We start from the raw sequence: 25,560 nt of genomic DNA on the forward strand, positions 1-25,560 counted from the left end.
AATTGGGTTGTAACGTACTTAATTGGGTGGTAACATAATGAAGTATAGAAAAAAAATTTTCAGGCAATGACGATAAATTACGTACTTATGTCCAATCTATAGTGTACGAAGTTTATTTAGTAACAAAGTGAGTGGTAATTTTATGTTTCTGGTATGATTTATTGTATACGACACTAACTGAAATTAATTGAAAATCACACGATTTATTGCATACTGAAGAATTGGACACTACGCTTGTTTTTACTTCAAAATAATATTTATTTATAATTGCATGATACCTGTTATTAGAATCACGTATTTTATCATACATTAAATAAAAATTTAATTTAGAGGAATTGTAATTAATCAAGTAATTGTATTTCATCGTTCAATAATGACAATTATTTTGCTGACGAGACCGTTACTTTATAACTTGCTGCTGTTATTTTGGAGCTTCTTCAACTTCTGTTTGGTATTGTTTAGAAAAGTGGAAATACCCTTTCGTACTTCTCCTTCTTTTTTCACCTTCTCGTGATCCTTGCATTGGAAAAAATCCAATGTCGCTTCTAGAAATGTTGCAAAAACAGTTGTGATTAGTAATAATGAAATATTGAATTGATTCTAATATATATATATGACTTACTAATTATGCTGAGCAATTCATTCTCATCCATATACTTCTTTCCTGTCAAATTTGCTGACATGGTATGCGTACCCAGGTAATTATCGGTGTACATGAGGCGAAGAAGAGACCCCACAAAGCGAGTTTCAGATTTCTTTGAGCCAGGCGGAATCTGGTCGAGAATGTCTTGCGTAATGGGAAATGGATTGTTATACAAATCCGACGGATATTTTTGTTGTTTGTTAGTCTCCTCGATCGGTGTCTCTGGTGCATTCAAAACAGGTGGTGGTGGTGAGGAACTCCCATTTGCTTGAAAATGTGGCTTAATATCTTCATACGCAAGTTTCGGTAAATTCATCTTCACACTTGAAGTAGCAGAAGCAAGTGGGGCAGCTGAGGCACATTCCCCATTCTTCTGCAACTGTTGGATGTACTGCTGTTTAAATATCAATTGGTCAACCCAAGCTTTGACGCTGCCGAATTCTGTAATACATAATATATACATTTAACTTATGACATACATACATTCTATATATATTCTACATACAATAATAATAACCAAAAATTCAACCAAAACTTATTATAACTTATGACATACATACATTCTATATATATTCTACATACAATAATAATAACCAAAAATTCCGTGCAATAAATTGGGCAAGTGCGCAATAAATTGTGTAATTATGTAATTATTTTTGCGTTGAAATGCATTTATTCAGAGTCGGGCATCACGCGAGCGCGCTCGAGCGTGTTCTTTTTTTTTTTTTTTTACACAAAGTTTTGAAAGGATAGTAAAACAGCTTACAGACAAAGGTAAAGTCCAGGGGGTAGAAGAAGAAGCTGTAAGCTGTTTTACTATCCTTTCTAAACTTTTTGTAAAAAAAAAAAAAAAACGAGCACGCTCGAGCGCGCTCGCGCGATGCCCGACTCTGCTAAACGGTATAATAAAGATTACAATTTACCTTGAAAAAACTTAAGATCTTTCTTCAAGCGATCATTCTCTTCTACTAGGGCACGTATCTTGCTTTTTAAGTGCTGGACGTCTTCAGTTGAAACAGGGGCCTGGCCCATCAGCATACTCGCCTTTAAAGATGATAGCACCTCCACCTCTGATTGCAAATTATCAGTACGGGTCAAAGTAGGAACGACATCTTCACATTCTTCCTCATCTACCAGCTCATCAGTTGTTTCGGGAAATACGAGTTTTTTCTTTGCTGGCGTTAGTTTTTGTAACGTGAAGCAGCCTGAATTGCTTTCAGAGGTGGAACCCTAAAAACAAGTTCAGTTATGATAAAATAATTGATAAATCTGCACATGATTACATCATCATTGCGTTCTTCCTTGTCGGAATACACCGAATGGCTTCTTTTCCTTGAGTTTCCCGATAACGAAATTGGCTCAGCATGAATCTCAGCAACAGTAACAGTGGGTGGCGGGCTACCAGGCTTATCCCGTTGAGTGTTGTTTAATAATAGACTCTAAAGAAATATATATCACACTTTAAATTTTAAAAAATATATTAATTAGAATGTCTGTTTGCTACCTTTTGTTGAACAATTTTTGCCAACGTATTTTCGTTATTGAAGGACTCACAAGCCTTTCTGCTTCTTTTGGGTGGTGGGTGGGTGGTCAATAGAGAAGAATTTGAAGAGTTTTTCTTTGACTGGTCATCAGCATGTTCTTTTTCGGATGCTCCATTTTGCTTTCTTTCTTTCAAACGCCTTGACTGTCTGCTTGCTCCACCTGGGCAGGATTCTTCAACTGCTGTTGATTTCTCCCAAACCTTCATTCTTATTTTGGGAAACAACTCGACAGCAACAATTTCATCTGACAACTGGTCACGATACTGCTTCAAAATTGATATATCATCTGAAAATTCAAAATAATATTTAAGTTACGAAACACAGGCTAGGAATTAAGAAATATATACTTACTACTGAACAACAGTATTTTGGCACACTGTTTCAATTTGATAACATCCTGTTCAGTACTACTTTTAATTGGACGACTTGGCCAAAACACCGTATGAGACTCGTTATAATCAAAATCCTGATCTGATACATCAGCAGATGCTATGTCGATTAAACAACTAAGACCTGTAGCCACAGTGCCATCGTCGAAATCGTAAAGCGCATACTTAGGCAATTTTTTCGTGGTAGGCATCACGCACCAAATCAAATTATAACCGTTAAAATTAAAAAAAAACAAGAAAAAAGCAAGTTTTAATAAGCACTTCACGCGTAGTGTCTCACGTGTTTCGAGTCTTCACACTGAATTATGGCTAGTTTTCCGTCTGCTTCAGGGATATGACTAAACAGCATTCTGTCAAACCACATTTTATTCGGTAATTTAATAAAATTAAAATGTTGCAACACGATCTTTGACATATTAAAATTATAGGATATATTTTTTAGTTTCATTTTAGCATATTTATTAATAGTGAAATTTATTACATATAATATGGAACCCAAAATAAACCGAGGAATCGTTTAGGGACATTCCACGCCAAAAAAACAAATCGATGGCACGTCAAAATTTAGATTTTGATAAAAATTGGAGTGTGTATTGGAAAATACATCAACGATTTATTGTCCAATTTTTGGATTTTTAATTTAATTAGTTTAAGAGTTATTGCGATGTAAAAATCGCATTTTTTCATTTTGCCGTGAAGGCAGAAAAAATTTTTCTTTTTCTTTTTTCTTATTCTTGCCTCTATTTTTCACTCGATTGTGATTTTAAAAATGTCAATCGATTCCTTATTACTTTCTTTATATAGTTCATAAAATAGTTTTCTTTTTAATAAAAAATTAAATGTATAGTTAAAAGAATGAAAAAAATTTCTTCTATACTAGTTATAGTTATAGTTATAGTTAACTATACATTTAATTTTTTACCAAATGTCCGTAAATTTTACGAAAAACTAGATAGCCCTTTTTCTTTTTCGGCACCTAGCAACAGTACCTTAAACGTACGAACTTCTACTATTGGTTCCCAAAAAAAAAAAGTTTTGGTCCCTGAAATAATTATTGCGATTGAACGGAAGTTTGGTTTGTTATTGGGTTGTCACAATGCTTTCTTTAGTGAACGGTTGGCGATTAACGGTAAATTGTTCACTACTGATGCCTATTGCCAACGTTTCAAAAAAGACAACTCAATTATTTGCACGAATTCTTCTTTCAACAAAGTGAACGTAATAAAAAAAATAATTTCTTATCATCCAAATTGCAATTGTCTTACATCTGTTGGGGACGATTGTTTGCTTCAAAAATCCAATGTTACCGAGTTAAACGTTATTTTGTTTTGCAACCGATTCTCTCTTCTTCCGTATCCCCTGTGTTATGATGAATATTCTGGTAGAAATTTGACAGCGTTCATGAAAGTGGTGAATCGAAATAATATTTCCACTGAAGTGATTTTTGCAAGTGAAATTCTGCATAAATGCATAATAATAAGCAGAGATGAAGATGAAAGCGACATTTGCATTCCTTGCAATATTAGAATTGAAAAAGATTGATATTTCTGCTGTGTGTTTACATGATGAAACAAGCCGGGCTTAAAAATTGCAGGGCAATAAAAATACAAATTTCTGTTGTCTAATTTTGTATTGTTCAATTTAGTACGTAATGAGCACAATTTTATTGTGTTAATTTTTATATTGCAGAAAAAACTTCCAGGATAGTACGTTAAAATAACGTTTACATATGTTTAATTCAATAGTGCATGATTTATTCTAAAGTTATTGCGTAATATTTTTTCAACGCGCATTAACTTGTATTTAAGTTTATCTATTGCATACTGTAGTTCATGATAGCATGATAAAATCTTATTAACATATGATAAAAAGATGTTAACACACAATTAATCGTGTTAGTATGCAATTTACTATTTAAACACGCAATGAATTGTATTTAAGTATGTCTATTGCATACTGTAGTTCATGATAGCATGATAAAATCTTATTAACATATGATAAAAACATGTTAACACACAATTAATCGTGTTAGTATGCAATTTACTATTTAAACACGCAATGAATTGTATTTAAGTATGTCTATTGCATACTGTAGTTCATGATAGCATGATAAAATCTTATTAACATATGATAAAAACATGTTAACACACAATTAATCGTGTTAGTATGCAATTTATTGCATACTTAGGCAATTAATTGCCTCGGATTTTTGGTTGGGGAGTTTATTCTGCAATATGTAAACAGGATCAAATATACTTGTGTTCAATGTGATTCATTTGTTTTATGCGTGCCGAGCCTATATCTATTCTTCTACATGTAAACAGGATTAAATATTCTTGTATTCAATGTTATAGCCACCACTTTTGGGATTTTTTCAAATGGGGAGATCTTATGGTTAGCTTTTACTCCAGATGGTTTTTTGCACTCGGTTTGCGCCAGTCTGTCCGCTATTTTGTTGCCTTGGAAGTCCTTGGGACTCGATATCCAGATGAGCGATGTTTGGGTCCATCTGGATTTGAGGCCGGATATCGTTTCTCTAATCTGGTGTAATGTCTCGTTGTTTCCTGGTGTGGTACACCCAACTGTTTTTTACCACCGAGCTAGAGTCGCAGAATACCATCATCTCTGGTGGGTTTTCGTCTTGTTTGTATGTATAGTCAAGGGACATTTCTCATTTGGATGTACATTGCGCATGTGGTCGTTTTTTAGGTTTTCGATTTTGCCCCGTCCGTGTATATGCACAACGTTGATGTTGGTATTTGCTGGTGTAGTGTTCTGAATTTCTCTAAGACTGCACCAGAATTAGCTTTTGCTATGTTCTTTGTTGTTTGGAACCATAGTGTGTTGCAGAGCATTGGTGGATGGGAGGGAGTTGTAGCTTGTAAATGGTGGCGGTGTTTTCTCGAAAGTGGATATCCCCAGCCGCTGGATGTACTACATTTCGTTTATCAGCCGCTGTGTGCTGGTTGCTTCTGGTCGGGTATTCCATTTGTTCGTCGAACAGTTTCTTCTCCGTATTGTACATTGGGTTGCGGGGTCTGGTGCTCAGATTTATCAAATATTTTCTGGTTAGCCACTTTCTTTTGGTAGCGATGGGTGCAGTGTCTGATTCTGCATAGAGTATCTCTTTGGGTGTTGAAATTTTGGAGCCTAGTATGATCCTGATTATGGCCTGGTGTACTATATCAAGCTTTTGCTTGACCGTAGTCTATTATGTTTGAATTAGCTATAACACAATTGAGAAACACACTTATGATCTTTTTATTAAGTACCTGGATGAATAGTTGGAGATCACTAGTTTGATAGAGAGATGCAGAGAGAGAGCATGTGAACGGTAGCAGTACTAGAAAAGCAAGAGAGCCACGTACAATGGCTGTACATGGTTGCACATTATGCACACAGATGGCGTTGGACACGTATGTTTTAACATCCCCTTTCAAACAGTACAGACATGAATAACGGAATGCAGATACATAAGATGTTTTTGTTTGTTTGTTTGTTTTTGTTTTGTTTTTTTTTTTATTTCCGGAAAGAGACGGGGCAAGACCAATGTGTGAGCGAATGAAGGAGAAACGCGAGGCCTCAAGAGGTTTAGTAAAGATATCAGCTAACTGATAGGTTGTACTGATGTAAACAACGTCAACAATACCAGCAAGTTGTTTCTCTAATGATTTGGTACCTGACATCAATGTGTTTAGTGCGCTATGATAGCGAAGTTTTTTCTTAGTGGATTCAGGGTCTTCGGTGATTTTTTCTTGTTGTGATGTTGAGAAAATACAAATTTCTTCCAGTGCGCTTCCCCGTCATTACAATTGTTCCTTCGCGTACGAAAGTTACATTTTGGTTTTTAAAATGAACATCAATTCCACGATCAGTGACTGATGCGATCGACAACAAATTTGTGTCTAGACCAGGCACATGCAACACGTCATGTAGTATGGCCGCGTGCATCGTATCACATACTGTAGTAGTGATATGTACACTTCCTTGTCCGCGAACAATCAGTTGGATTCCACCAATTCCATTTACAGTCCACGAAATCGATGTGGTGGGAATGTAGTTGTGCATGATGGACTCATCCTCACACATGTGATGTGTGGCTCCTGAATCGGCATACCATCCTCCTTTTGTAAGTTGTCTGGTACTTGCTCCAAGCGCAAAAGGTAGGTTATTAGATAGGGAGAGTTTAGCATTGCTTGTCTTTCTTTTAGAATGATTCCTTTCGTGTCTGATTTTCTTTTGACATATTGATTCAGTGTGATCATAGCATTTACAGTATGAACATATTACGTCTGGGGTTCCATTTTCTTCGTTTATGCGTCTTCGACATTCTGCTTCCGTGTGGCCAGCCTTTCCGCAATATTCACATAGAAGTTTTTGTTTCTTATAGTTTCTTGTCGTGTCTTGATGTTGATTGTTCCTGAAAATATACGATTTAGTAGCTGTAAAGGCTTCAGCATTTGGGGCTTTCATAGAAGACTTCTCTAAGAGAGGGGATGAGCAAGTGTTTCTATGTTGTTCATTCATCAATTTGGTAATAAGTTGGGGCATCGTCTTCTCTTTTGCAGAAAGATTGTCCCGTACGGTCATGAAACCTCTGAATTTGTACGGCAGTGTAGACACGATCTTGGTCATAATTTGGGATTCAGACATTGGTTGCCCTAGGTCTTCCAACTGTTGAGCAAGATTTTCTATTGCCGTGATGTGAGTCATCATATTATGTTCACTGACGTATTGGTAGTTGAAGAAACTTGCTTGTAGCACATGTGTGTTTGCAGAAGCATTTTGCAAGTACTGTGCTGTAAGTTTCTCCCAAATGGCAAACGCTGACTTGCAATTAACGAACGCCTGTTGTTCTTTTGGGGTGATAGTTGCCATAAGAATAACTCGAGCAGTTGTGTCACACTTCTTCCATTCTTTGATAAGGGTGCTATTAGTGGTAACCCCGTCTTCGTTAACAATTGGTTGGGGTAACTTGGACCTCCCCTGAGAACAGTAAGTATTGTTAAAGTTTAGGGGGCAATCGATCACATATTGTCAAATGATTATGTGTAAAATACCTCTACTATATCAAGTAAATCACTTTGGTCAAGAACGAGCCAGCAATTGTACTTCCACAATTGAAAGTTTGTGCCATTGAACTGCTCGATATGGCTACGTTTGGGAATTTTTGATTGAGTCATAGTAGTAACGTCCCTTAAGTCTGTGCATATAAATGATTAGTGGGCAATCGATCACATATTGGCAAGTAATTATGTGTGAAGTACCTCTACTATTTCAATTCCACAATGGGAGGCAGAAAAACAATTGTACCACTGAGTTGTTCAACGTGGTTGAGTTTGGTTTTTTTTTTTTTTTAACTTACGAAGAAAAAAAAAATCGGTTAACCTGGGCCCATAACCTGTTTGAATTAGCTATAACACAACTGAGAAACACACTTATGATCTTTTTATTAAGTACCTGGATGAATAGTTGGAGATCACTAGTTTGATAGAGAGATGCAGAGAGAGAGCATGTGAACGGTAGCAGTACTAGAAAAGCAAGAGAGCCACGTACAATGGCTGTACATGGTTGCACATTATGCACACAGATGGCGTTGGACACGTATGTTTTAACATATTATGCTTTTGACTAGGCTCTTGAAGAGTAAGATGAGTGTTGGCGTGGAGGGTCCCACTTTGGTGTTCGTTAGCACCTTAAACAAGTTCTTAACTCTCATGCATTTGGTGATTACTTGTTCTATTTGTTTTTTCCACAGCAGTTTGTAGTCGAATGTTACTCCTAGTAATTTTGCCGACGTTTTCGGTTGGATCCTATGGCCATTCAGAAAGAGCAGTGGGTCATCCCCTGGTTTATAGGCGCACGTGAATGTTATCTGCTGTTATCGTGCTGTTTTGTTACCTTCCCGACTGCATTGCTTTTTTATTTTGCCAAGCGTTTTTCTATTTCCTCTATTGTTATTTGGTCGTTGATTGTGTTTTGCGTGTTTAGCCGGGATTGCCTAAGTATTATCTCTTGATAGGTGGTGTTGTTTGGGACGCCAGTCGGATGAGCGGAGCTGGAATGGTTTAAGAAGACCTCGGCTTTTTCGCTGGGGTCGTTGGCCCGGGTAGGAAACAATACTGACCATTCTTAATCCGATGTTGATTTTAGGTCGGTTCACGTCGTAAATGCGTTATAAGTTACATGAGATTGGTCCATGGTTGGAAAAATATTGGAATGTGGTTTTTCAAAAACCAACTCAATTCCATCCTGGGCCATTCTTAGAAAGTTGAGTTTTAACGATGCATGTATCCCGCTACTAAACCAATGTCGATACAATTTCGAACCTTTGCTGTTGTTCGATATCGACTAGCCAATAATAATCCAATGTCCGAAACCCAAATTTCAACGATGTATATATCCCAATATTTATCCAATGTCAATACAATTTCGAATTTTTGATGCTGTTCGATATCGAAATGCCAATGGTGCCCCAAAGTCAGAAATTCAAGTTTAAACGATATATCTATCCATATACTAATCCAATGTTGGTACAATTTAAAAATTTTGCTTTTGTTCAATATCGAAATGCCAATAGTACCCCAAAGTCAGAAATCCAAGTTTAAACGATATATATATCCATGTACAAATCCAATGTTGGTATAATTTCAAATTTTTGCTCTTGTTCGATATTGAAATGCCAATAGTACCCCAAAGTTAGAAACCCAAGTTTAAACAATATATAAATCCATATACAAATCCAATGTTGGTACAATTTCAAATTTTTGCTCTTGTTCGATATCGAAAGGTCAATAGTATTTCAAAGTAAAAAACCCAAGTTTAAACGATTTATATATCAATATACTAATCCAATGTTGGTACAATTTCAAATTTTTTGCTCTTGTTCGATATCGAAATGCCAATAGTATCCCAAAGTCAGAAACCGAAGTTTAAACGATTTATATATCCATATACTAATCCAATGTTGGTATAATTTCAATTTGTTTCTCTTGATCGATATCGATTAGCCAATTATAAGCCAATATTAGACAAACAAGATTAAACGATCTTTATACCACGATACCAACCCAATGTCGATGCGATACGAATTTTTGTTGTTGTTTAACGATAATATTTTTGGTATGTATGTATATATGTATAGTTTTGGGGTAGAAGTCGGGGAACGGTAAAACCCTGTTTTTGGAATTGGTTTTTGGAACCGGGTTTAATTTTAGCGAGGAATTTTTAACATAGGTCCTACGATGTTACCTAGTCTCGTCATTCGATAACTGATATAAGTGCAGAATTCCATCATTTGCCGAGCATTGGCTTGCCAATAGAAAGCTTGTATTTTTGTGCATCAATCCAAGCCTATACGAACATCGAATTAATTTTGGCGAATGTTGTTTCATGCCCCGGTATACATCGAACAATAACATAAATTCGAAATTGTATCGACATTGGATTAGTATCGGAATATATAGATCATTTAATCTGTTTTTCCTAATTTTGGTTTACTATTGTCAAATTGATATCGATCAACAGCAAAAATTCGAAATTGTTTTAACATTAGATTAGTATCGGGAGATAAACATCGATTTCTGACATTGGTTTACTGTTGGCTAATCAATATCGAACAAGAGCAAAAATTTGAAATTGTACCAAAATTGGATTAGTATATGGATATATAAATATCGTTTAAACTTGGGTTTCTGACTTTGGGGTACTATTGGCATTTCGATATCGAACAAGAGTAAAAATTTGAAATTGTACCAACATTGGATTTGTACATGGATATATATATCGTTTAAACTTGGGTTTCTGACTTTGGGGTACTATTGGCATTTCGATATCGAAAAAGAGCAAAAATTTGAAATTGTACCAACATTGGATTTGTACATGGATATATATATCGTTTGAACTTGGGTTTTTGACTTTGGGGTACTATTGGCATTTCGATATCGAACAGCAGCTAAAATTTGGAATTGTACCAACCTTGGATTAGTATATGGATATATATATCGTTTAAACTTGAATTTCTGACTTATGGGTACTATTGGCATTTCGATATCGAACAGCATCAAAAATTCGAAATTGTATTGACATTGGATAAATATTGGGATATATAAATCGTTGAAATTTGGGTTTTGGACATTGGATTATTATTGGCTAGTCGATATCGAACAACAGCAAAAGTTCGAAATTGTATCGACATTGGTTTAGTAGCGGAATACATGCATCGTTAAAACTCAACTTTCTAAGAATGGCCCAGGATGGAATTGATTTGGTTTTTGGAAAACCACATTCCAATATTTTTCCAACCATGGACCAATCTCATGTAACTGATAACGCATTTACGATGTGAACCGACCTAAAATCAACATCGGATGAAGAAAACAGAATGGTCAGTATTGTTTCCTACCCGGGTGTGCTTTTTAAATTTGTTATTTTTAATTACATTTTTTGTTGTATTTTTGAAATTTTTGGTCTAAATTAACGATTAAACATGAAAATGAAATGATTGTTGTGTAAATTAGTATCTATAATCAGTAAAAATAATAGAACTGTAACCACGTACTAAATTTAAACTAACTTTGGTTTTCACTGGGAAATTCTTCTAAGTTTTTAACCAAATTCCGGAACTACTCCGGAAAACATATTACTTGATATGTATAGAAATAGCTAAGTGGATAAAGCGTCTGAAAGATGAAGTTGTTGTACAGTGGTCTAGGGTTCAAATCCGTCAAATCCGGCTAGGTTTGTCTTTACTTTATATTACGATGAATAAAGCTATCCTTTTGTTTTAGGCTACTATTTAATTTTTGATGTTAGAATGTTGAATGTTGGTCCAATGTTGTTTTGCGCCATTATTGGCTGCATATCGAAATCGCACATCGGCCCGGGTCATTTCCAACTTGAGTCGCCAAACCTTGTCCATTTCTGTTATGCCACTACTGATAAAATTATCCCGGATCAACACTGCTCACCAATGTTCTACCAAAATACATTTATAACATTGGTTAGGTGTTCAATTTTTAAAATTGATACAATGTTGTTTTTCGCTGTTATTGGCTGAAGATCAGAATCGCACATCGGCCCGGGTAATTTCCAACTTGAATTTTCAAACCTTGTCCATTTCTGTTATGCCAATATTGATAAATTAATCCCGGATCAACACTGCTTGCCGGTGTTCTACCAAAATACATGTGTAATATTGGCATAGCAGAAATGGACAAGGTTTGGCGACTCAAGTTGGAAATGACCCGGGCCGATGTGCGATTCTGATCCTGAACCAATGGCCGATTCTGTATCGGCAACAACATTGGACCTAGATAAAATTCCTACCCGGGTGGTGGCCATACCATTGTTGTTGATTGGTTGACCATCTGGTGTAGGATCTGTTCCTTTGTCTGTCATGCTCTTGACGAATGACCACATTTTGGTTTGGTCCTTCGGTCCTAGATCTGAAATGAAGTTGGTCCAAGCTTGTCTCTTCGCTGCCAATATTCCTTTCTTTTTCTTTGCTTCCGCCTTAGTCCTCATCGACCTCGCTTAAGTGGATAGGGGGAATTTTCTCCATGCTTTGTATAATTTCATTCCATTTTTTACCAGGTTTGCACAATCTTCATGCCACAACCTCCTTTTGGGTTTCTGATTGGTGGTGCCTTCTGATCTTGATTTTTTGAAAAGCCTTTTCATTTGCTCTCTCCAGTGCGTCCGAGAATATTTGCATCGTCATTTTCGGGTTCATCGTGAGCGCGAAGTTTTTGCTTTCCAGGTAAGATTTTATCTATTGGTTCCATGTTCCCTACTTCTTTTCATTGAGGATCCATGTGAATGGTCAGCCGTTTATCTTGTTTGGAGTTGCGTTGAGGGTGGCGATTAACAGAAAGTGGTCGCTACCAAGGTAGGGGCCTTTTCTTACGGTTGCTGTAGCTACTAGTCTTGGTGATACGAAAATAAGGTCTATTGTTGATTGTTTGCCTGTCGACGGGTCTACTCTAGTTCCTAAGTCCATTGGTGTGATTAGGCATGCATTTTATTCTAGGATAAGGGCTGCGTGAATCGATCGCCCAGCCTTGTTTGGTCTTACGTCTGATTTCCATGTAACGTGGTGGCCATTGAATTCTCCAGCTGTAATGAAATCATTGTTGTGGTTTATTAGGTGCGCCACTTCTTCTGTGTCGAAGTCTCCATTTGTAACAGTCACTGATATGAAGTTAAATTGTACAGAATTTGTGAACATAATCTTCACCCAGATTACTTCAACGGTGGTGGATGTCCTGACTTCTAGGGGTGCAAATCGCAGTGCCTTCTGAACTAAAATCGCTATTCCTCCTCCCATTCTGCTGGGGCGGATCTTCTTTAGTATTTGTTACGACTTAAATTTAACATTGTAGGTGTTGGCCCAGTGGGTTTCACTGAGCAAGACAATTTAAAGGTTGGTGCTGGACAAAAAATCGCGAAATTCTTCTAACTTAGATTATATAAGTCCTCTAGCATTCCACTGAATGCATTTGAATTCCTTCGCGGATCGGTGATCTTGTGTTCTAATCATCATGTGGTGAGTTTAGTTCCATGTGTTCTTCATTAAAGTTGAAAATAGGACTGGTGGGACTCTGGGGTAACCAAGGCGAATCCCCTATCCCTAGCGCATTGGCCGTTCTCAACTGCTGGGAATGGTGCGGAAGTCTGTATTGTGTATTGATGTGTTGCCCGCTGCTTGTGATTCGGCTGGTTAGGATTCCCTCTAATTTGTTGAAGCCAACCGCTTGTTTGTTGGTCATCTCTAATTGCTGTTTTTCAACATTGTCGAACCTTGCGTCAAAATTGGTAATTTTCTCATTTGTTGCTGTCCAAGTCCCCTAGCAGGACTTTTATTTTGTCATTTATTTTAGGATGGTAGTTTCTTTCATGATTATTTTTATTTCTTCCTGCAGGGGTTTAAGTTGCTCCTTTACTGCTGTCATCTCTAGGTATTGGCTGGAGTTGAGCGAGTCTTGAGTTGGTGGTCTGGTAGTGGTTTTTTACCTGGCCAATACGTCCTGTTTATTTGCCTGTCTCTGGCTTCTGTTATTGGGATGCCTTCTGGGTATGCCATCTTGATTATTCTTTTCATTTCTCTGTATGACGGACATTCATTGTCACTTGATTCATGTAAGTCACTGTTGCAGTTTGTACAGTGTGTTGAGCAATCCTTGTTTGGTGGGTGTGGTTTGCCGTACTTCTTGCACGATTCTAGGTTAGCGTTACACCCCGCAGTTGTGTGCCCTAGTTTTCCACATTCATGGCAGCGGTATGGGTTCGGGATTGAAATTTGAACTCTAAAGCTCATGAATGCTAGTGTGACTCTGTCTGGGATAGTGGTGATGAAAGGGAGAACTACTGATTCCGACTGCATTTCTAGTATGTTCCTTATGGGTAGCATTTTCACCTTAATGACCCCCTGATCTCATAGGGCCTCTAGGATTTCCTCTTCCTTGTCACCTACTGGTACGCCAAATATCACTAAATTTTTTTTTCGTTGAAGAGCTATTAGCAAGTTACGGGGAGGCCTGACAGGTTTTGTAGATTTAGAAGTCTGGTTTGTTGGGCTTGGTCGTACGGAGTCACCTATAGGTCTCCGCCTCTTAAGACTAACGCATCTCTGGGGTTCCCAGCTCCTTCAAAGATAGTTTGACGAAGGGTTTCTCGTTCCATTCTGGAGATGTTTTTAAAGCTGTGTCCGCCATCATTGAATTTGATAATTACGAGTGTTACGCATAGTTTTGGGTGCCGTTGCCTTTTCGAGGGGTGAGGGGGATTTTGGGCAATATTTTTTTGTCTTGTGAAGTGAATTTTATGACTATTTTGGTACCTTGTCGGTTGCAGAGTGCGCCTTTTCCGGCCACAACAGAGGACGGGTAACCATGGTTGATTTTACTTGCTGCTACTTTATTCCATCAGGGAGAACACTTTGTACGTCTAGATACTACAAAGGTTTTGATCGAACTCCAGATTTTCTGAATAGCAAAACGTAGCAGAATACACCATCACAAGCACACCAAAAACACAGGAGACGCTCGGCAGTAGCAATCGCCACCTGGTGGCGAAAAATGACAACTGACGGATTATTATTGTAACTTCAAGAAGTCATTTCCTTTAATGTAGGAGTGTTACTCCTCCTACAGAAGAACTGCTGTAAAGCAGAAAAGGAAGCAGGCGAGCGAGATACAGCTTTGAAGGTAACTATTAGCATTACGTTTACCCAAGTAAGGTAAGATGGTCTGACGTAGCGTATGCGTTGCTTGGTCCTGATCTGCCTCTGATAAGTCCCCAACTGCACGGTAGTAAGTATAATATGCGGGATCAGGTAGCGTGGCCTACGTCTTAAAAAAACAAAAAAACAAAAAACAAATCCGTAAATCCCTCCCGCCATGGCCGCTACTGGATCGCCTTACGAAATCTGCTTCATTGCGAGGAGAGTACAGTGGACGAATGCAAGGTAAGCCTTAGGAGTAAGAAGTTATTGTCGGGTTGGTGCAGTGGTTTGAGTGTTTAGACTCTAGTTCTCCCACGTTAAAATCGTCATTTCGTTTGAAGCTCCACCTTTGGAATGGGCAACATACGCCGAGTTCTGTTTCAGTAAAGTACTGTACATCGTTCCTTCTTCCATAGAGCAGCGACAAGCAGCTGTTCATACTTCGTGCCAGTAGTTACCACGTACGCGCGATCTTGAAACAGATCCGACATGTGGCGCTCTGAAGGACGCGACTCAAAGAGAGACCTGCACCTCGCGAAAGTATAGGTCTACTCAAATGAATTTTTTTAAAAGCTAAATGGTAACTGTAGAAATCTAGTTTTACTAATTTGTGTTAGCTAGCAAGTCACCGTTTTCTTATTCAGCACTGCCAATCAACTTTGTATTTATCTTCTTTTCAACAATTCCATAGCAAACAACTATTCTCACAATTTTAGATTGCATAAATGTAAGACTTTTTAGATTGAGCAAGCATTGCTCTTTTTCGTACTCTGCCCATCTGGTTTCGAGAGTATCATTAGTCGTTTCAATTAGATCTGCTTCCAGCAGAATAAGGGAAAGAGTTTGATAAGTCATAGCTCCCCCTTCCCACAGTGCAGATTTTTTTATTCTTTCTACATTTACCAAGGTTTTTCTATCGTTTTTCTTCGAACGTCTCAGTCCATTGCTAGACCGCAACATTGAAACAACGTCGATGTAGTTCTACAGCACAGACGGAGAGGTTTGAGAACATGGTTGAGCTTTTGATGTGGCAAATAGAAGATGATGACAAGCAATCATAGGAATAGATGGCGAGTCGTCTCTTTTCAACAGGTAAGCAAATTAACTGCTTAGATTTCGATCAGCTACCTAGATCACGAAAAGCATTCGGTTAAGTTTTTATGATCTTTCTGAAATCCGTTTCTTGTGCACTCGTTCATGGTCAGTCCCCTCGATAAATTTAGTCCACGATGCACGTGCTACCGTTTATTGGCCACTGTTAAAAGATGAAGAGTGCGTTCCATTTCATGTGTCTCCATGTTATTGCCCAAAACTGTGTATTTTAATGCATTTTCAATTTTGAATCGCCATTTTACAAGGAAAAAGAAAGGTTTTTCACGCCATTTTAATGTAAGTATGCCTTTGTGGCCTAATGGATAACACGCCGGCCTCCTAAGCCGGGGATCACGGGTTAGATTTCCGCTAGAGGTAGACTGTACAAGAAGCTGTAAATATTATTAATAGTTAATTTATCAAATTCTAATTTGAAAAGTATACTATTCGTGCAATAGATGGTGGGAAATGATAATCATGTGCTAATCAAGAAAACCCGAAATTTCTAGGCTGTTTTTTAACGGTACTTGTGAAGTGATCAAATAGGAAAAATTCGTTACATGTGTTCAGTGGTGCTGTTGGTCAGCGCACTTACAGGACAGTAACTGCTAGTGCTGATTAGATATGTCATGATTGCAAGTAATGCAGAGGTCGCGAGTTCGACCATCGCCTGGTGAATGTTTTGTAGCTGTTGTTCAGAAACAAATTTTGAAACTGGATTGTACAACAATAGCTCGATCATTTTTAGATGTTGACCTTGGAGTTTATTCAAATTTTTCAAAGGACCACAAAATGCAACAAAAGAAAAACGGACAAGTCACTTCAGGGCTCGGCCTACCCGGCCACCCCAGACCTTTTTCAGCTTTCATCGTTGCGACATGTCTAGTTCGAGTGATCCTTCTGCCTCTACGGCTTCGTCATCCTCGTCCGAATCGGGGGCGACCAGACGTCCGAGACATCGCTACCACAATAGAAGTCGTAGCTTAGACCAGTCTCGTTCAGCCGGAGAGGAACATCGTCGTTCGAGATATCGCAGTTCGAGAAGTCGCAGTTCAGGCAGGAGTCACTCAGTAAGATGACGAAGGAGTCACGAAGGAGCTCACGTGGGGGTCGTCCAGACCTTAGCCTTTCGGTTAATAAGAAGCCTAGATAGGCGGATCAGGAAGAGATCCAATTGGACGGATCAGAGCCAAGGAAATCTCAATTGCCGACGGAGGTAGAAAACGTCGCTGCCTTGCCACCTGCCAAGGATTTCTGTCTGGACCAAGCTCGCTCGAAGGAGCTTAGAGGTTGCATAAGCATGCCGGATGCAGAAGGTTCTGAGCAAGACCATGAAGGACGAAACGGAGAGTCATGGTTCCCGACAGTCCTGGAGCTAGTGGGCGAGCCAACGCTGGTTCTACCGACGGCAGGCATTCTGATGGGACCACTTGGCCAGGGTCACCCACTTGCAGGATCCCTCATCCAGATCGCTTGGCGGTTGTCAGGGAAGATTTCAAAATTGCTGGCGTTTCGGAAGAAGTGGTCCAACTACTCATGTAGTCGAGGGTAATTAATTTTTAACCTCGGACAAAATGTAACATGAAATTTTTTTAATAAGCTTTTTATGTAAATCTATATATATAAATATATACATAAATATTATATATAAATCTATATATCTTCTATATAAATCTTTATACGATTTCTCAAAAATAGCATTAGTACAGGAACTCAACGTCGCGACGACGATGAGAAATCGGAAAGTCAAAAAGGACTTTTTTTGCCAATCAATAATTAGAAAGCTATACATTGCTTTTAATTGGACTTTTTACAATCAATCGGGTATAATCTTGTTTATTTTATGGCGAAAGCCTCTAATTTTTAAGTTTTGTAGTTTATTAGAAAAATTTACTTTTGTCAAGGCTGCTTTGCCATAAGGCACCATGTAAACCGCGGCTGCCGCGCGGCTGAAAATTATTTTACCGTCTGTCACTATTTATCTCATAAATAACCTATTTTACAGCTGATTTTTATGAAAATTTGGTAAGTTATAAAGTAAAAGACGTAAAACACGTGGGAATATTTAAAACAATTTATTTCTAATTAGAAGTACCATATTTATACGAAAATAAAACAATTTGAATTTAAACTTCGTTTTTTTACAGAAATATTTAATATTTTCACGCAGAGTTTTGTATGTAACATCTTGAACACTAAAATAATAAAGCTCATTAAAAAAAATTCATGTTACATTTTGTCCGAGGTTTTGGGCTTTTTTTCGTAACTACCCTCGACTAATGGAAGGAACTCGTAAGTCCATGGGAGCTGCTCATCAGTCAGCGTGGAAGAATTGGCTTGGTTGGAACTTTCGACAGGGCTCAGATGCCAAGTTACCATCTATAGGACGGGTTCTGGAATTTTGTGGCTCTCTTGCAGGTCAGGGTAAGGCTTATCGAACGATAAATATTTATCGTTCGATGTTATCATACACTTTGCAAGGGATAGAAGGGGTAAGGATAGGTAAGCACCCTATGGTTATTCGTTTACTAAAGTGAATTTATGACAGGACCCCTCCAGCGCCCTGATACACCGGTTTTTGGGATGTTGCAGCGGTGGTGGATTTTTTTATGGCCATGGACGCAAATGAGGATTTGTGTCTTTCGAACCTGTCACGGAAATGCGCTATGCTGTTGGTTCTTCTTACCTTATCCCCTCTTACCTTCTATCTTACCTCGGCAGGGTCTCAGAGTTGGCTGGCCTAGCCCACAATTCTATTGTCATTGACGCAACCGGCGCGAAGCTATCCCTAGCGATGCCGGGGATATCGCAGCGTAGTGGGGCCCCTCTTCATGTTTTAAGCCTAAAGAGGCTAGTCCTGGTAAGTCGGGTTTGCCTGGTAGCAGCTTTGGAGGTCGGAGGGGGATTCAATAGTATTCGTTGTTCTTGAGCTTACGCGCTCCTCATCATTCGGTCGGGGCGTCAACATTAAGCCGTTGGTTGAAGGCTACTTTAGAGGAGACTGGCATAGACACCTCAATCTACTCCGATCACTCGACGCGAGGTTCCTCCACTTCCAAAGCAGCAAGTACCAGCATGTCGATAGAGGGTATTTTGAGAGCGGAAAGCTGGAGATCAGAATCCACTTTCACGCGCTTTTATCGTCGACAGAAAGATCTGTCTTTAGAGGCAAATACCGTGGTATTGGGCCGTTGAATCATAGGTTTTCTTTTGGTATACTTCGTAGTCACCTAACCAAGGTCGAGCTATTGTTGTACAACTGTACAATTGCTCGAATTCACGTAGCGAACGAAGGGCAGTTTGATTGTATAATTATAGTGAGACCTTGGTTCTCACTAGATCCCCTCCCGCCATCCCAAGGAATATATTGTTAATTTGTTTCTCCTCTGCATATTGGTTTCAGAGGCAAGCCGCACTTCGGGTTCCGATCAAGAGGCTCGGGCACAGGCGGAAACCGGTAATTGGCAAAGGAGAAGCCTGCCAAGAAGCAACAGCCATCAAGTTCGTTTATATTTGGTTTTCTTATTTATTGGAAAGCTTCACCGGAGGGTCTGAGGTGGCTGCGTAGGCCAAACCCTGAGGCGACTTGTCCGTTTTTCTTTTGTTGCATTTTGTGGCACTTTGAAAAAACTGTTTTGATGAATAAATTGCAAGGACAACACCTAACCAAGGTCTCACTATAATTATACAATCACAACTGCCCTTCGTTCGCTTCGCGAACTTAAGCAACTGTACAATTGTCTGACAGGTTTATTTGTTGGGCCAAGTATCTAGAAGAATCAAGTAAAAATATCGCGTTTTTACAGGTAAGCAATTGTGATTGCGGGTTCGACCATCAGAGGTACAACATAATGCCAGGTATTGTCGGGATTAAAAATGATGTTCATAATCATTGATGCTGTTTGATGCTGACGGTATCCATTGCGAAGAATGCGATAACATTCGTATCAATACTTTTAAGACATTGTTCATTCGACTGCCTTTCTTCCTGTTTACAGTTGGCAAATTTGCTAACTGCAATTTGCAATTAACTTGTATGCAATTTTTTTTAATTTGAATATTATTCATTCAGTCTTTGTGGCCTAAAGGATAAGGCACCGGCCTCCTAAACCGGGGATTGCGGGTTCAACTCCCACCAGATGTATAAATATAGGAAGGACAATAGTATTCTACGGTTCAAAATGATCAGCATTATTGTTGAAAGATAGTGTCATTCTGCCTTTGTCATTTGACAGATGTTCTCTTATAAAGGCTATATAATAAAAAAAACAACAGTAGCAATGCATGTATATGTTTTATTTATAGTATGTATTTATTTTAATAATAAATTTGACATCTCTTTGTTGTATATATATATTTCAGAACGCATCAGGCTTAGTGGTCGCAAGCAGCGTTACCGGAAGTCATGTAGATGGATCCGGTTGCTGGAACAGTGCTGGGTTGGGCAGGGTGGCCAGGAACGGTGACGGGAGAAGTAAAAACTGGTGCGGAGTAAGTACGAGAGGTGAAGGCAGGAGCGGTGACCTGAGGAGAGATGAAAGCAGGGGATAGGACAGCCAGAGAATGCAGGTGCGGAGTAAGCCAGTGCGGAGTAGGAGGCAGCGGGATACTTGGCTTCGCCTCGTACTTGACATCAGCCGTGTTTCCGTAGCCATCAGCTTTGTAGGTCACGATTTGAACACGACTATCGGGCAGTAGGTGGTGGTAGGTGCCGGTCGTTACTTTGCGGTCGCTTCTCTAGTAGTTTAGTGCGTGTAGTTGTTGCCATAACCTTCGTTGACGGCCCAGTTGAAAGGGTACGGCTGGGCGGGCTGCAAAATGGGCAATCGTTCATTTAGAAACTCTTTGAATTAACGAAAGAAAAAACAATTAGATTTACGTATTCCCTGGTCTCGTAAATTGAAGCCGAGTAAGAAGGCCTATTGTAAGATGAAGTTGGATAAGTTGGGCCTTTTCGATAAGCGAAATTGGCTGCGGCGACAACAATCAAAGCGGCCAGTACGAGGAACTTGAATATTGGAAGAGCTATTCTTTAGTACTAAACAGTAGTTTTCAAGCCATTTGATTTCAGGACCCATTTTACTTGGTTGGGGGGGGGGGGCAAATCGTCCATTGGGTGTACGAAATTAAAAAATAATAATGTAAATAATGTATTTTTTCATATTTTTTATATTTTTTATATTTTTTTACATTTTTTCATATTTTTTAATATTTTTCCAGATTTTCCAGATTAGCTAAATTAGGTGAAATTTTTTTAGATCTTTTTTTACATGTTTTTCATGCTTTCTTACAAAAAACTCTATTAACCCTTAAATAATAAAAAATTTATATTTTCTTCAGCAGATGAAGCCTACAATTTATTTCACTGTAAAATAACAGCAAATCAGCGCCGGGACTTGAACTTCAGAATCCAAGATTCACTACCAAATGTCCTGATTGCCTTAGCACTGTAGCTACCAATTTCGATAAAATGTAATAGTGGGATAACAGAAAATGTAAGTCGCTTCGCAAATAAAGAAATAAAACAAAAAGAACAGAAAATTAGAATAACGAATAAAAATTACGAATATGAAAATGTTGGACAATATTGCAATTCCGAACTTTGTTTTACAATTGGAAAATTTAGAGTTATCCCAACCAAAAATCCGAGGCAATTAATTGCCTGTTTTTGGCAATATAATTGTATGTTTTAACACGCAGTTATTTTGAAACAATTTCCTAAGACAATTAATTGGGTTGTAACGTACTTAATTGGGTGGTAACATAATGAAGTATAGAAAAAAAATTTTCAGGCAATGACGATAAATTACGTACTTATGTCCAATCTATAGTGTACGAAGTTTATTTAGTAACAAAGTGAGTGGTAATTTTATGTTTCTGGTATGATTTATTGTATACGACACTAACTGAAATTAATTGAAAATCACACGATTTATTGCATACTGAAGTATTGGACACTACGCTTGTTTTTACTTCAAAATAATATTTATTTATTATTGCATGATACCTGTTATTAGAATCACGTATTTTATCACACATTAAATAAAAATTTAATTTAGAGGAATTTGAATTAATCAAGTAATTGTATTTCATCGTTCAATAATGACAATTATTGTGCTGACGAGACCGTTACTTTATTACTTGCTGCTGTTATTTGGAGCTTCTACAACTTCTGTTTGGTATTGTTTAGAAAAGTGGAAATACCCTTTCGGACTTCTCCTTCTTTTTTCACCTTCTCGTGATCCTTGAATTGGAAAAAATCCAATGTCGCTTCTAGAAATGTTTGTAAAAACAGTTGTGATTAGTAATAATGAAATATTGAATTGATTCCAATATATATATATAACTTACTAATTATGCTGAGCAATTTATTCTCGTTCATATACTTCTTTCCTGTCAAATTTGCTGACATCGTATGCGTACCCAGGTAATTATCAGTGTACGTGAGGCGAAGAAGAGTTTCAGAACAAAGCGAGTTTCAGATTTCTTTGAGCCAGGCGGAATCTGGTCGAGAATGTCTTGCGTAATGGGAAATGGATTGTTATACAAATCCGACGGATATTTTTGTGGTTTGCTAGTCTCCTCCATCGGTGTCTCTGGTGCATTCAAAACAGGTGGTGGAGGTGAGGAACTCCAATTTGCTTGAAAATGTGGCTGAATCTCTTCATACGCAAGTTTCGGTAAATTCATCTTCACACTTGAAGTAGCAGAAGCAAGTGGGGCAGCTGAGGCACATTCCCCATTCTTCTGCAACTGTTGGATGTACTGCTGTTTAAAGATCAATTGGTCAACCCAAGCTTTGACGCTGCTGAATTCTGTAATACATAATATATACATTTAACATATTACATACATACATTCTATACATATTTTACATACATAATAGTGATATAAAAACCCAACCAAAAATTCCGGGGCAATAAATTGGGCAAGTGCGCAATAAATTGTGTAATTAGGTAATTATTTTTGCGTTGAAATGCATTTATGGTGCACTAAACGGTATAATAAAGATTACAATTTACCTTGAAAAAACTTAAGATCTTTCTTCAAGCGATCATTTTCTTCTACTAGGGCGCGTATCTTGCTTTTTAAGTGCTGGACGTCTTCAGTTGAAACAGGGGCCTGGCCCATCAGCATACTCGCCTTTAAAGATGATAGCACCTCCACCTCTGATTGCAAATTATCAGTACGGGTCGAAGTAGGAACGACATCTTCACATTCTTCCTCATCTACCAGCTCATCAGTTGTTTCGGGAAATACGGGTTTTTTCTTTGCTGGCGTTAGTTTTTGTAACGTGAAGCAGCCTGAATTGCTTTCAGAGGTGGAACCCTAAAAACAAGTTCAGTTATGATACAATAATTGATAAATCTGCACATGTTTACATCATCATTGCGTTCTTCCTTGTCGGAATACACCGAATGGCTTCTTTTCCTTGACTTTCCCGATAACGAAATTGGCTCAGCATGAATCTCAGCAACAGTAACAGTGGGTGGCGGGCTACCAGGCTTATCCCGTTGAGTGTTGTTACATAATAGACTCTAAAGAAATATATCTCACACTTTAAATTTAAAAAAAAAATATTAATTAGGATGTCTGTTTGCTACCTTTTGTTGAACAATTTTTGCCAACGTATTTTCGTTATTGAAGGACTCACAAGCCTTTCTGCTTTTTTTGGGTGGTGGGTGGGTGGTCAATAGAGAAGAATTTGAAGAGTTTTTCTTTGATTGGTCATCATGTTCTTCTTCGGATGCTCCATATTGCTTTCTTTCTTTCAAACGCCTTGACTGTCTGCTTGCTCCACCTGCGCAGGATTCTTCAACTGCTGTTGATTTCTCCCAAACCTTCATTCTTATTTAGTGAAACAACTCAACAGAAACAATTTCATCTGACAATTGGTCACGATACTGTTTCACAATTGATATATCATCTGAAAATTCAAAATAATATTTAAGTTACGAAACACAGGCTAGGAATTAAGAAATATATACTTACTACTGAACAACAGTATTTTGGCACACTGTTTCAATTTGATAACATCCTGTTCAGTACTACTTTTAATTGGACGATTTGGCCAAAACACCGTATGAGACTCGTTATAATCAAAATCCTGATCTGATACTTCAGCAGATGCTATGTCGATTAAACAACTAAGACCTGTAGCCACAGTGCCATCGTCAAAATCGTAAAGTGCATACTTAGGCAATTTTTTCGTGGAAGGCATCACGCACCAAATCAAATTATCACCGTTAAAATCAAATAATGAATCAAGAAAAAAGCTAGTTTTAATAAGCACTTCACGCGTAGCGTCTCACGTGTTTCGATTCTTCACACTGAATTATGGCTAGTTTTCCGTCTGCTACAGGGATATGACTAAACAGCATTCTGTCAAACCACATTTTATTCGGTAATTTAATAAAATTAAAATGTTGCAACACGATCTTTGACATATGAAAATTATAGGATAAATTTTTTAGTTTCATTTTAGCATATTTATTAATAGCGAATTTTATTACATATAATATGGAACCAAAAATAAACCGAGGAATCGTTGGTAAAAAAAAAAAAAAAAAAAAAAAAAAAAAATTTACTAAGGTGGGCGTGTTTAAGAAACGAAGAAATCCCATCAAATGCTCTATATTTGGGTAGGGTAAGGTAATGGATTATTGTTGGTTGCGCGACTGAATAAACAGGGAAGGGTTACTTATACAAAGGAAAAGACAACTTCGGTTCAGTCAAGTTTTTACATGCTTACGGTACAGAAATCTCGAATTTTCGTCTGGTATATTTTCAGCAGTATTTCATAGAGATTTGTTCTCATAACATTTTCACGTGCGTGTAAACATTGCGTCTACTCGTGCCACAAGATAATTTATAAAAGTCGTGAGATGAAGAAGCCTAACAGACCAGTCAATTATTTGTCTTGGCTGAAAAGACTGAACTGTGAACCAGTTGTCATACCAAGAACCACATACTACCGTATGCGACTCAACATGGGACTTGTAAATAGGCGTACGGTTGTTGGGCAGATGCGTGCTAAAAATGAGTATATTCGTCGTCATCCTAACACAAACTAGGGTAATCAATTATTCAATTGCCCAACATCCAATAAGCCCCAATTTATCGCACAGTTGACACCGTCACTTTTATCTTACAATTAATTGCGTGATTTAGTGCGAGAACGCGTAGTATCGTGCAATTATTTATTCTTTTACCTATTTTTTTATTTTTTCTGTTTGCTATTGTACAAACCAGTCGACAGGGAATACATTATTGGAGGAGACGTAGCTAGTAATAACATTTTTCACAACGACGATCATCACCAGGAGCAACAACTGAGGATTGATAGTGATGATGATGATGACCATTCGTCCAATACAGCTGACCATTCCCCACCAGAATACGCAAGTGGTTCCGACGAAGAAGGCGATGTCGATCGAGATGCTGGAGATCAAGTGATTGGCCCAAGTTCAAAAGACGTAACTGAAGGAGCACTTTTATCACTTATATTTGCTTTGTTAGTTAAACACCGACTTTCCAAGGGTTGCTTAGGCGACTTTTTACAACTCCTAAATATTGTTGTCCCGAATTACGTGCCCAAAACGACCTATTACTTCGACAAAATATTCTTTTCAGACATGATAGTCAAGACGCTCTTTTATTGTACTAATT

General features: G+C 38.1%; 3 protein-coding genes across 4 annotated transcripts; all 3 read right to left on the bottom strand.

Moving 5' to 3' along the window:
- Window positions 1-359: 359 nt before the first annotated feature.
- Window positions 360-2,858, bottom strand: LOC123476820. Its single transcript, XM_045179564.1, has 6 exons — window positions 2,539-2,858; window positions 2,148-2,473; window positions 1,927-2,082; window positions 1,567-1,873; window positions 623-1,084; window positions 360-545 (listed from the first exon to the last, which is right to left on the bottom strand). The coding sequence occupies exons 1-6, from the start codon at window positions 2,765-2,767 to the stop codon at window positions 406-408; spliced, it is 1,620 nt and encodes a 539-aa protein (XP_045035499.1). The 5' UTR covers window positions 2,768-2,858; the 3' UTR covers window positions 360-405.
- A 17,407-nt stretch (window positions 2,859-20,265) lies between these two features.
- Window positions 20,266-20,969, bottom strand: LOC123477105. The gene is made up of 2 exons (XM_045180522.1): window positions 20,931-20,969; window positions 20,266-20,628 (listed from the first exon to the last, which is right to left on the bottom strand). The coding sequence occupies exons 1-2, from the start codon at window positions 20,967-20,969 to the stop codon at window positions 20,266-20,268; spliced, it is 402 nt and encodes a 133-aa protein (XP_045036457.1).
- Window positions 20,970-21,758: 789 nt separating this feature from the next.
- Window positions 21,759-24,237, bottom strand: LOC116935691. 2 transcript variants are annotated; one of them, XM_045179675.1, is made up of 7 exons: window positions 24,087-24,237; window positions 23,884-24,021; window positions 23,496-23,818; window positions 23,274-23,429; window positions 22,914-23,220; window positions 22,243-22,706; window positions 21,759-22,164 (listed from the first exon to the last, which is right to left on the bottom strand). In XM_045179675.1, the coding sequence occupies exons 3-6, from the start codon at window positions 23,736-23,738 to the stop codon at window positions 22,288-22,290; spliced, it is 1,125 nt and encodes a 374-aa protein (XP_045035610.1). In that variant the 5' UTR covers window positions 23,739-23,818; window positions 23,884-24,021; window positions 24,087-24,237; the 3' UTR covers window positions 21,759-22,164; window positions 22,243-22,287. The 2 variants fall into 2 exon arrangements, with proteins under 2 accessions (XP_045035610.1, XP_045035611.1); XM_045179676.1 differs by having other exon boundaries at window positions 23,884-24,230.
- Window positions 24,238-25,560: the final 1,323 nt, after the last annotated feature.

This window comes from Daphnia magna, linkage group LG10 (assembly GCF_020631705.1).
Source record: "Daphnia magna isolate NIES linkage group LG10, ASM2063170v1.1, whole genome shotgun sequence".
NCBI lineage: Eukaryota > Metazoa > Arthropoda > Branchiopoda > Diplostraca > Daphniidae > Daphnia > Daphnia magna.

What these genes read in the sequence shown, in the direction of transcription:
- LOC123476820 (XM_045179564.1), bottom strand. Translation starts at nt 2,767, where the DNA reads ATGCCTACCACGAAAAAATTGCCTAAGTATGCGCTTTACGATTTCGAC. An exon ending in CAAAAATTGTTCAACAAAAG is followed by an intron (nt 2,083 to 2,147) that starts GTAGCAAACAGA and finishes ATATTTCTTTAG; the next exon opens with AGTCTATTATTAAACAACAC. An exon ending in TGAATTGCTCAGCATAATTA is followed by an intron (nt 546 to 622) that starts GTAAGTCATATA and finishes CAACATTTCTAG; the next exon opens with AAGCGACATTGGATTTTTTC.
- LOC123477105 (XM_045180522.1), bottom strand. Translation starts at nt 20,969, where the DNA reads ATGGGTCCTGAAATCAAATGGCTTGAAAACTACTGTTTA. An exon ending in GGCTTGAAAACTACTGTTTA is followed by an intron (nt 20,629 to 20,930) that starts GTACTAAAGAAT and finishes CTAAACTACTAG; the next exon opens with AGAAGCGACCGCAAAGTAAC.
- LOC116935691 (XM_045179675.1), bottom strand. Translation starts at nt 23,738, where the DNA reads ATGAAGGTTTGGGAGAAATCAACAGCAGTTGAAGAATCCTGCGCAGGT. An exon ending in AGGAAGAACGCAATGATGAT is followed by an intron (nt 23,221 to 23,273) that starts GTAAACATGTGC and finishes ACTTGTTTTTAG; the next exon opens with GGTTCCACCTCTGAAAGCAA. An exon ending in AGATCTTAAGTTTTTTCAAG is followed by an intron (nt 22,707 to 22,913) that starts GTAAATTGTAAT and finishes TATGTATTACAG; the next exon opens with AATTCAGCAGCGTCAAAGCT.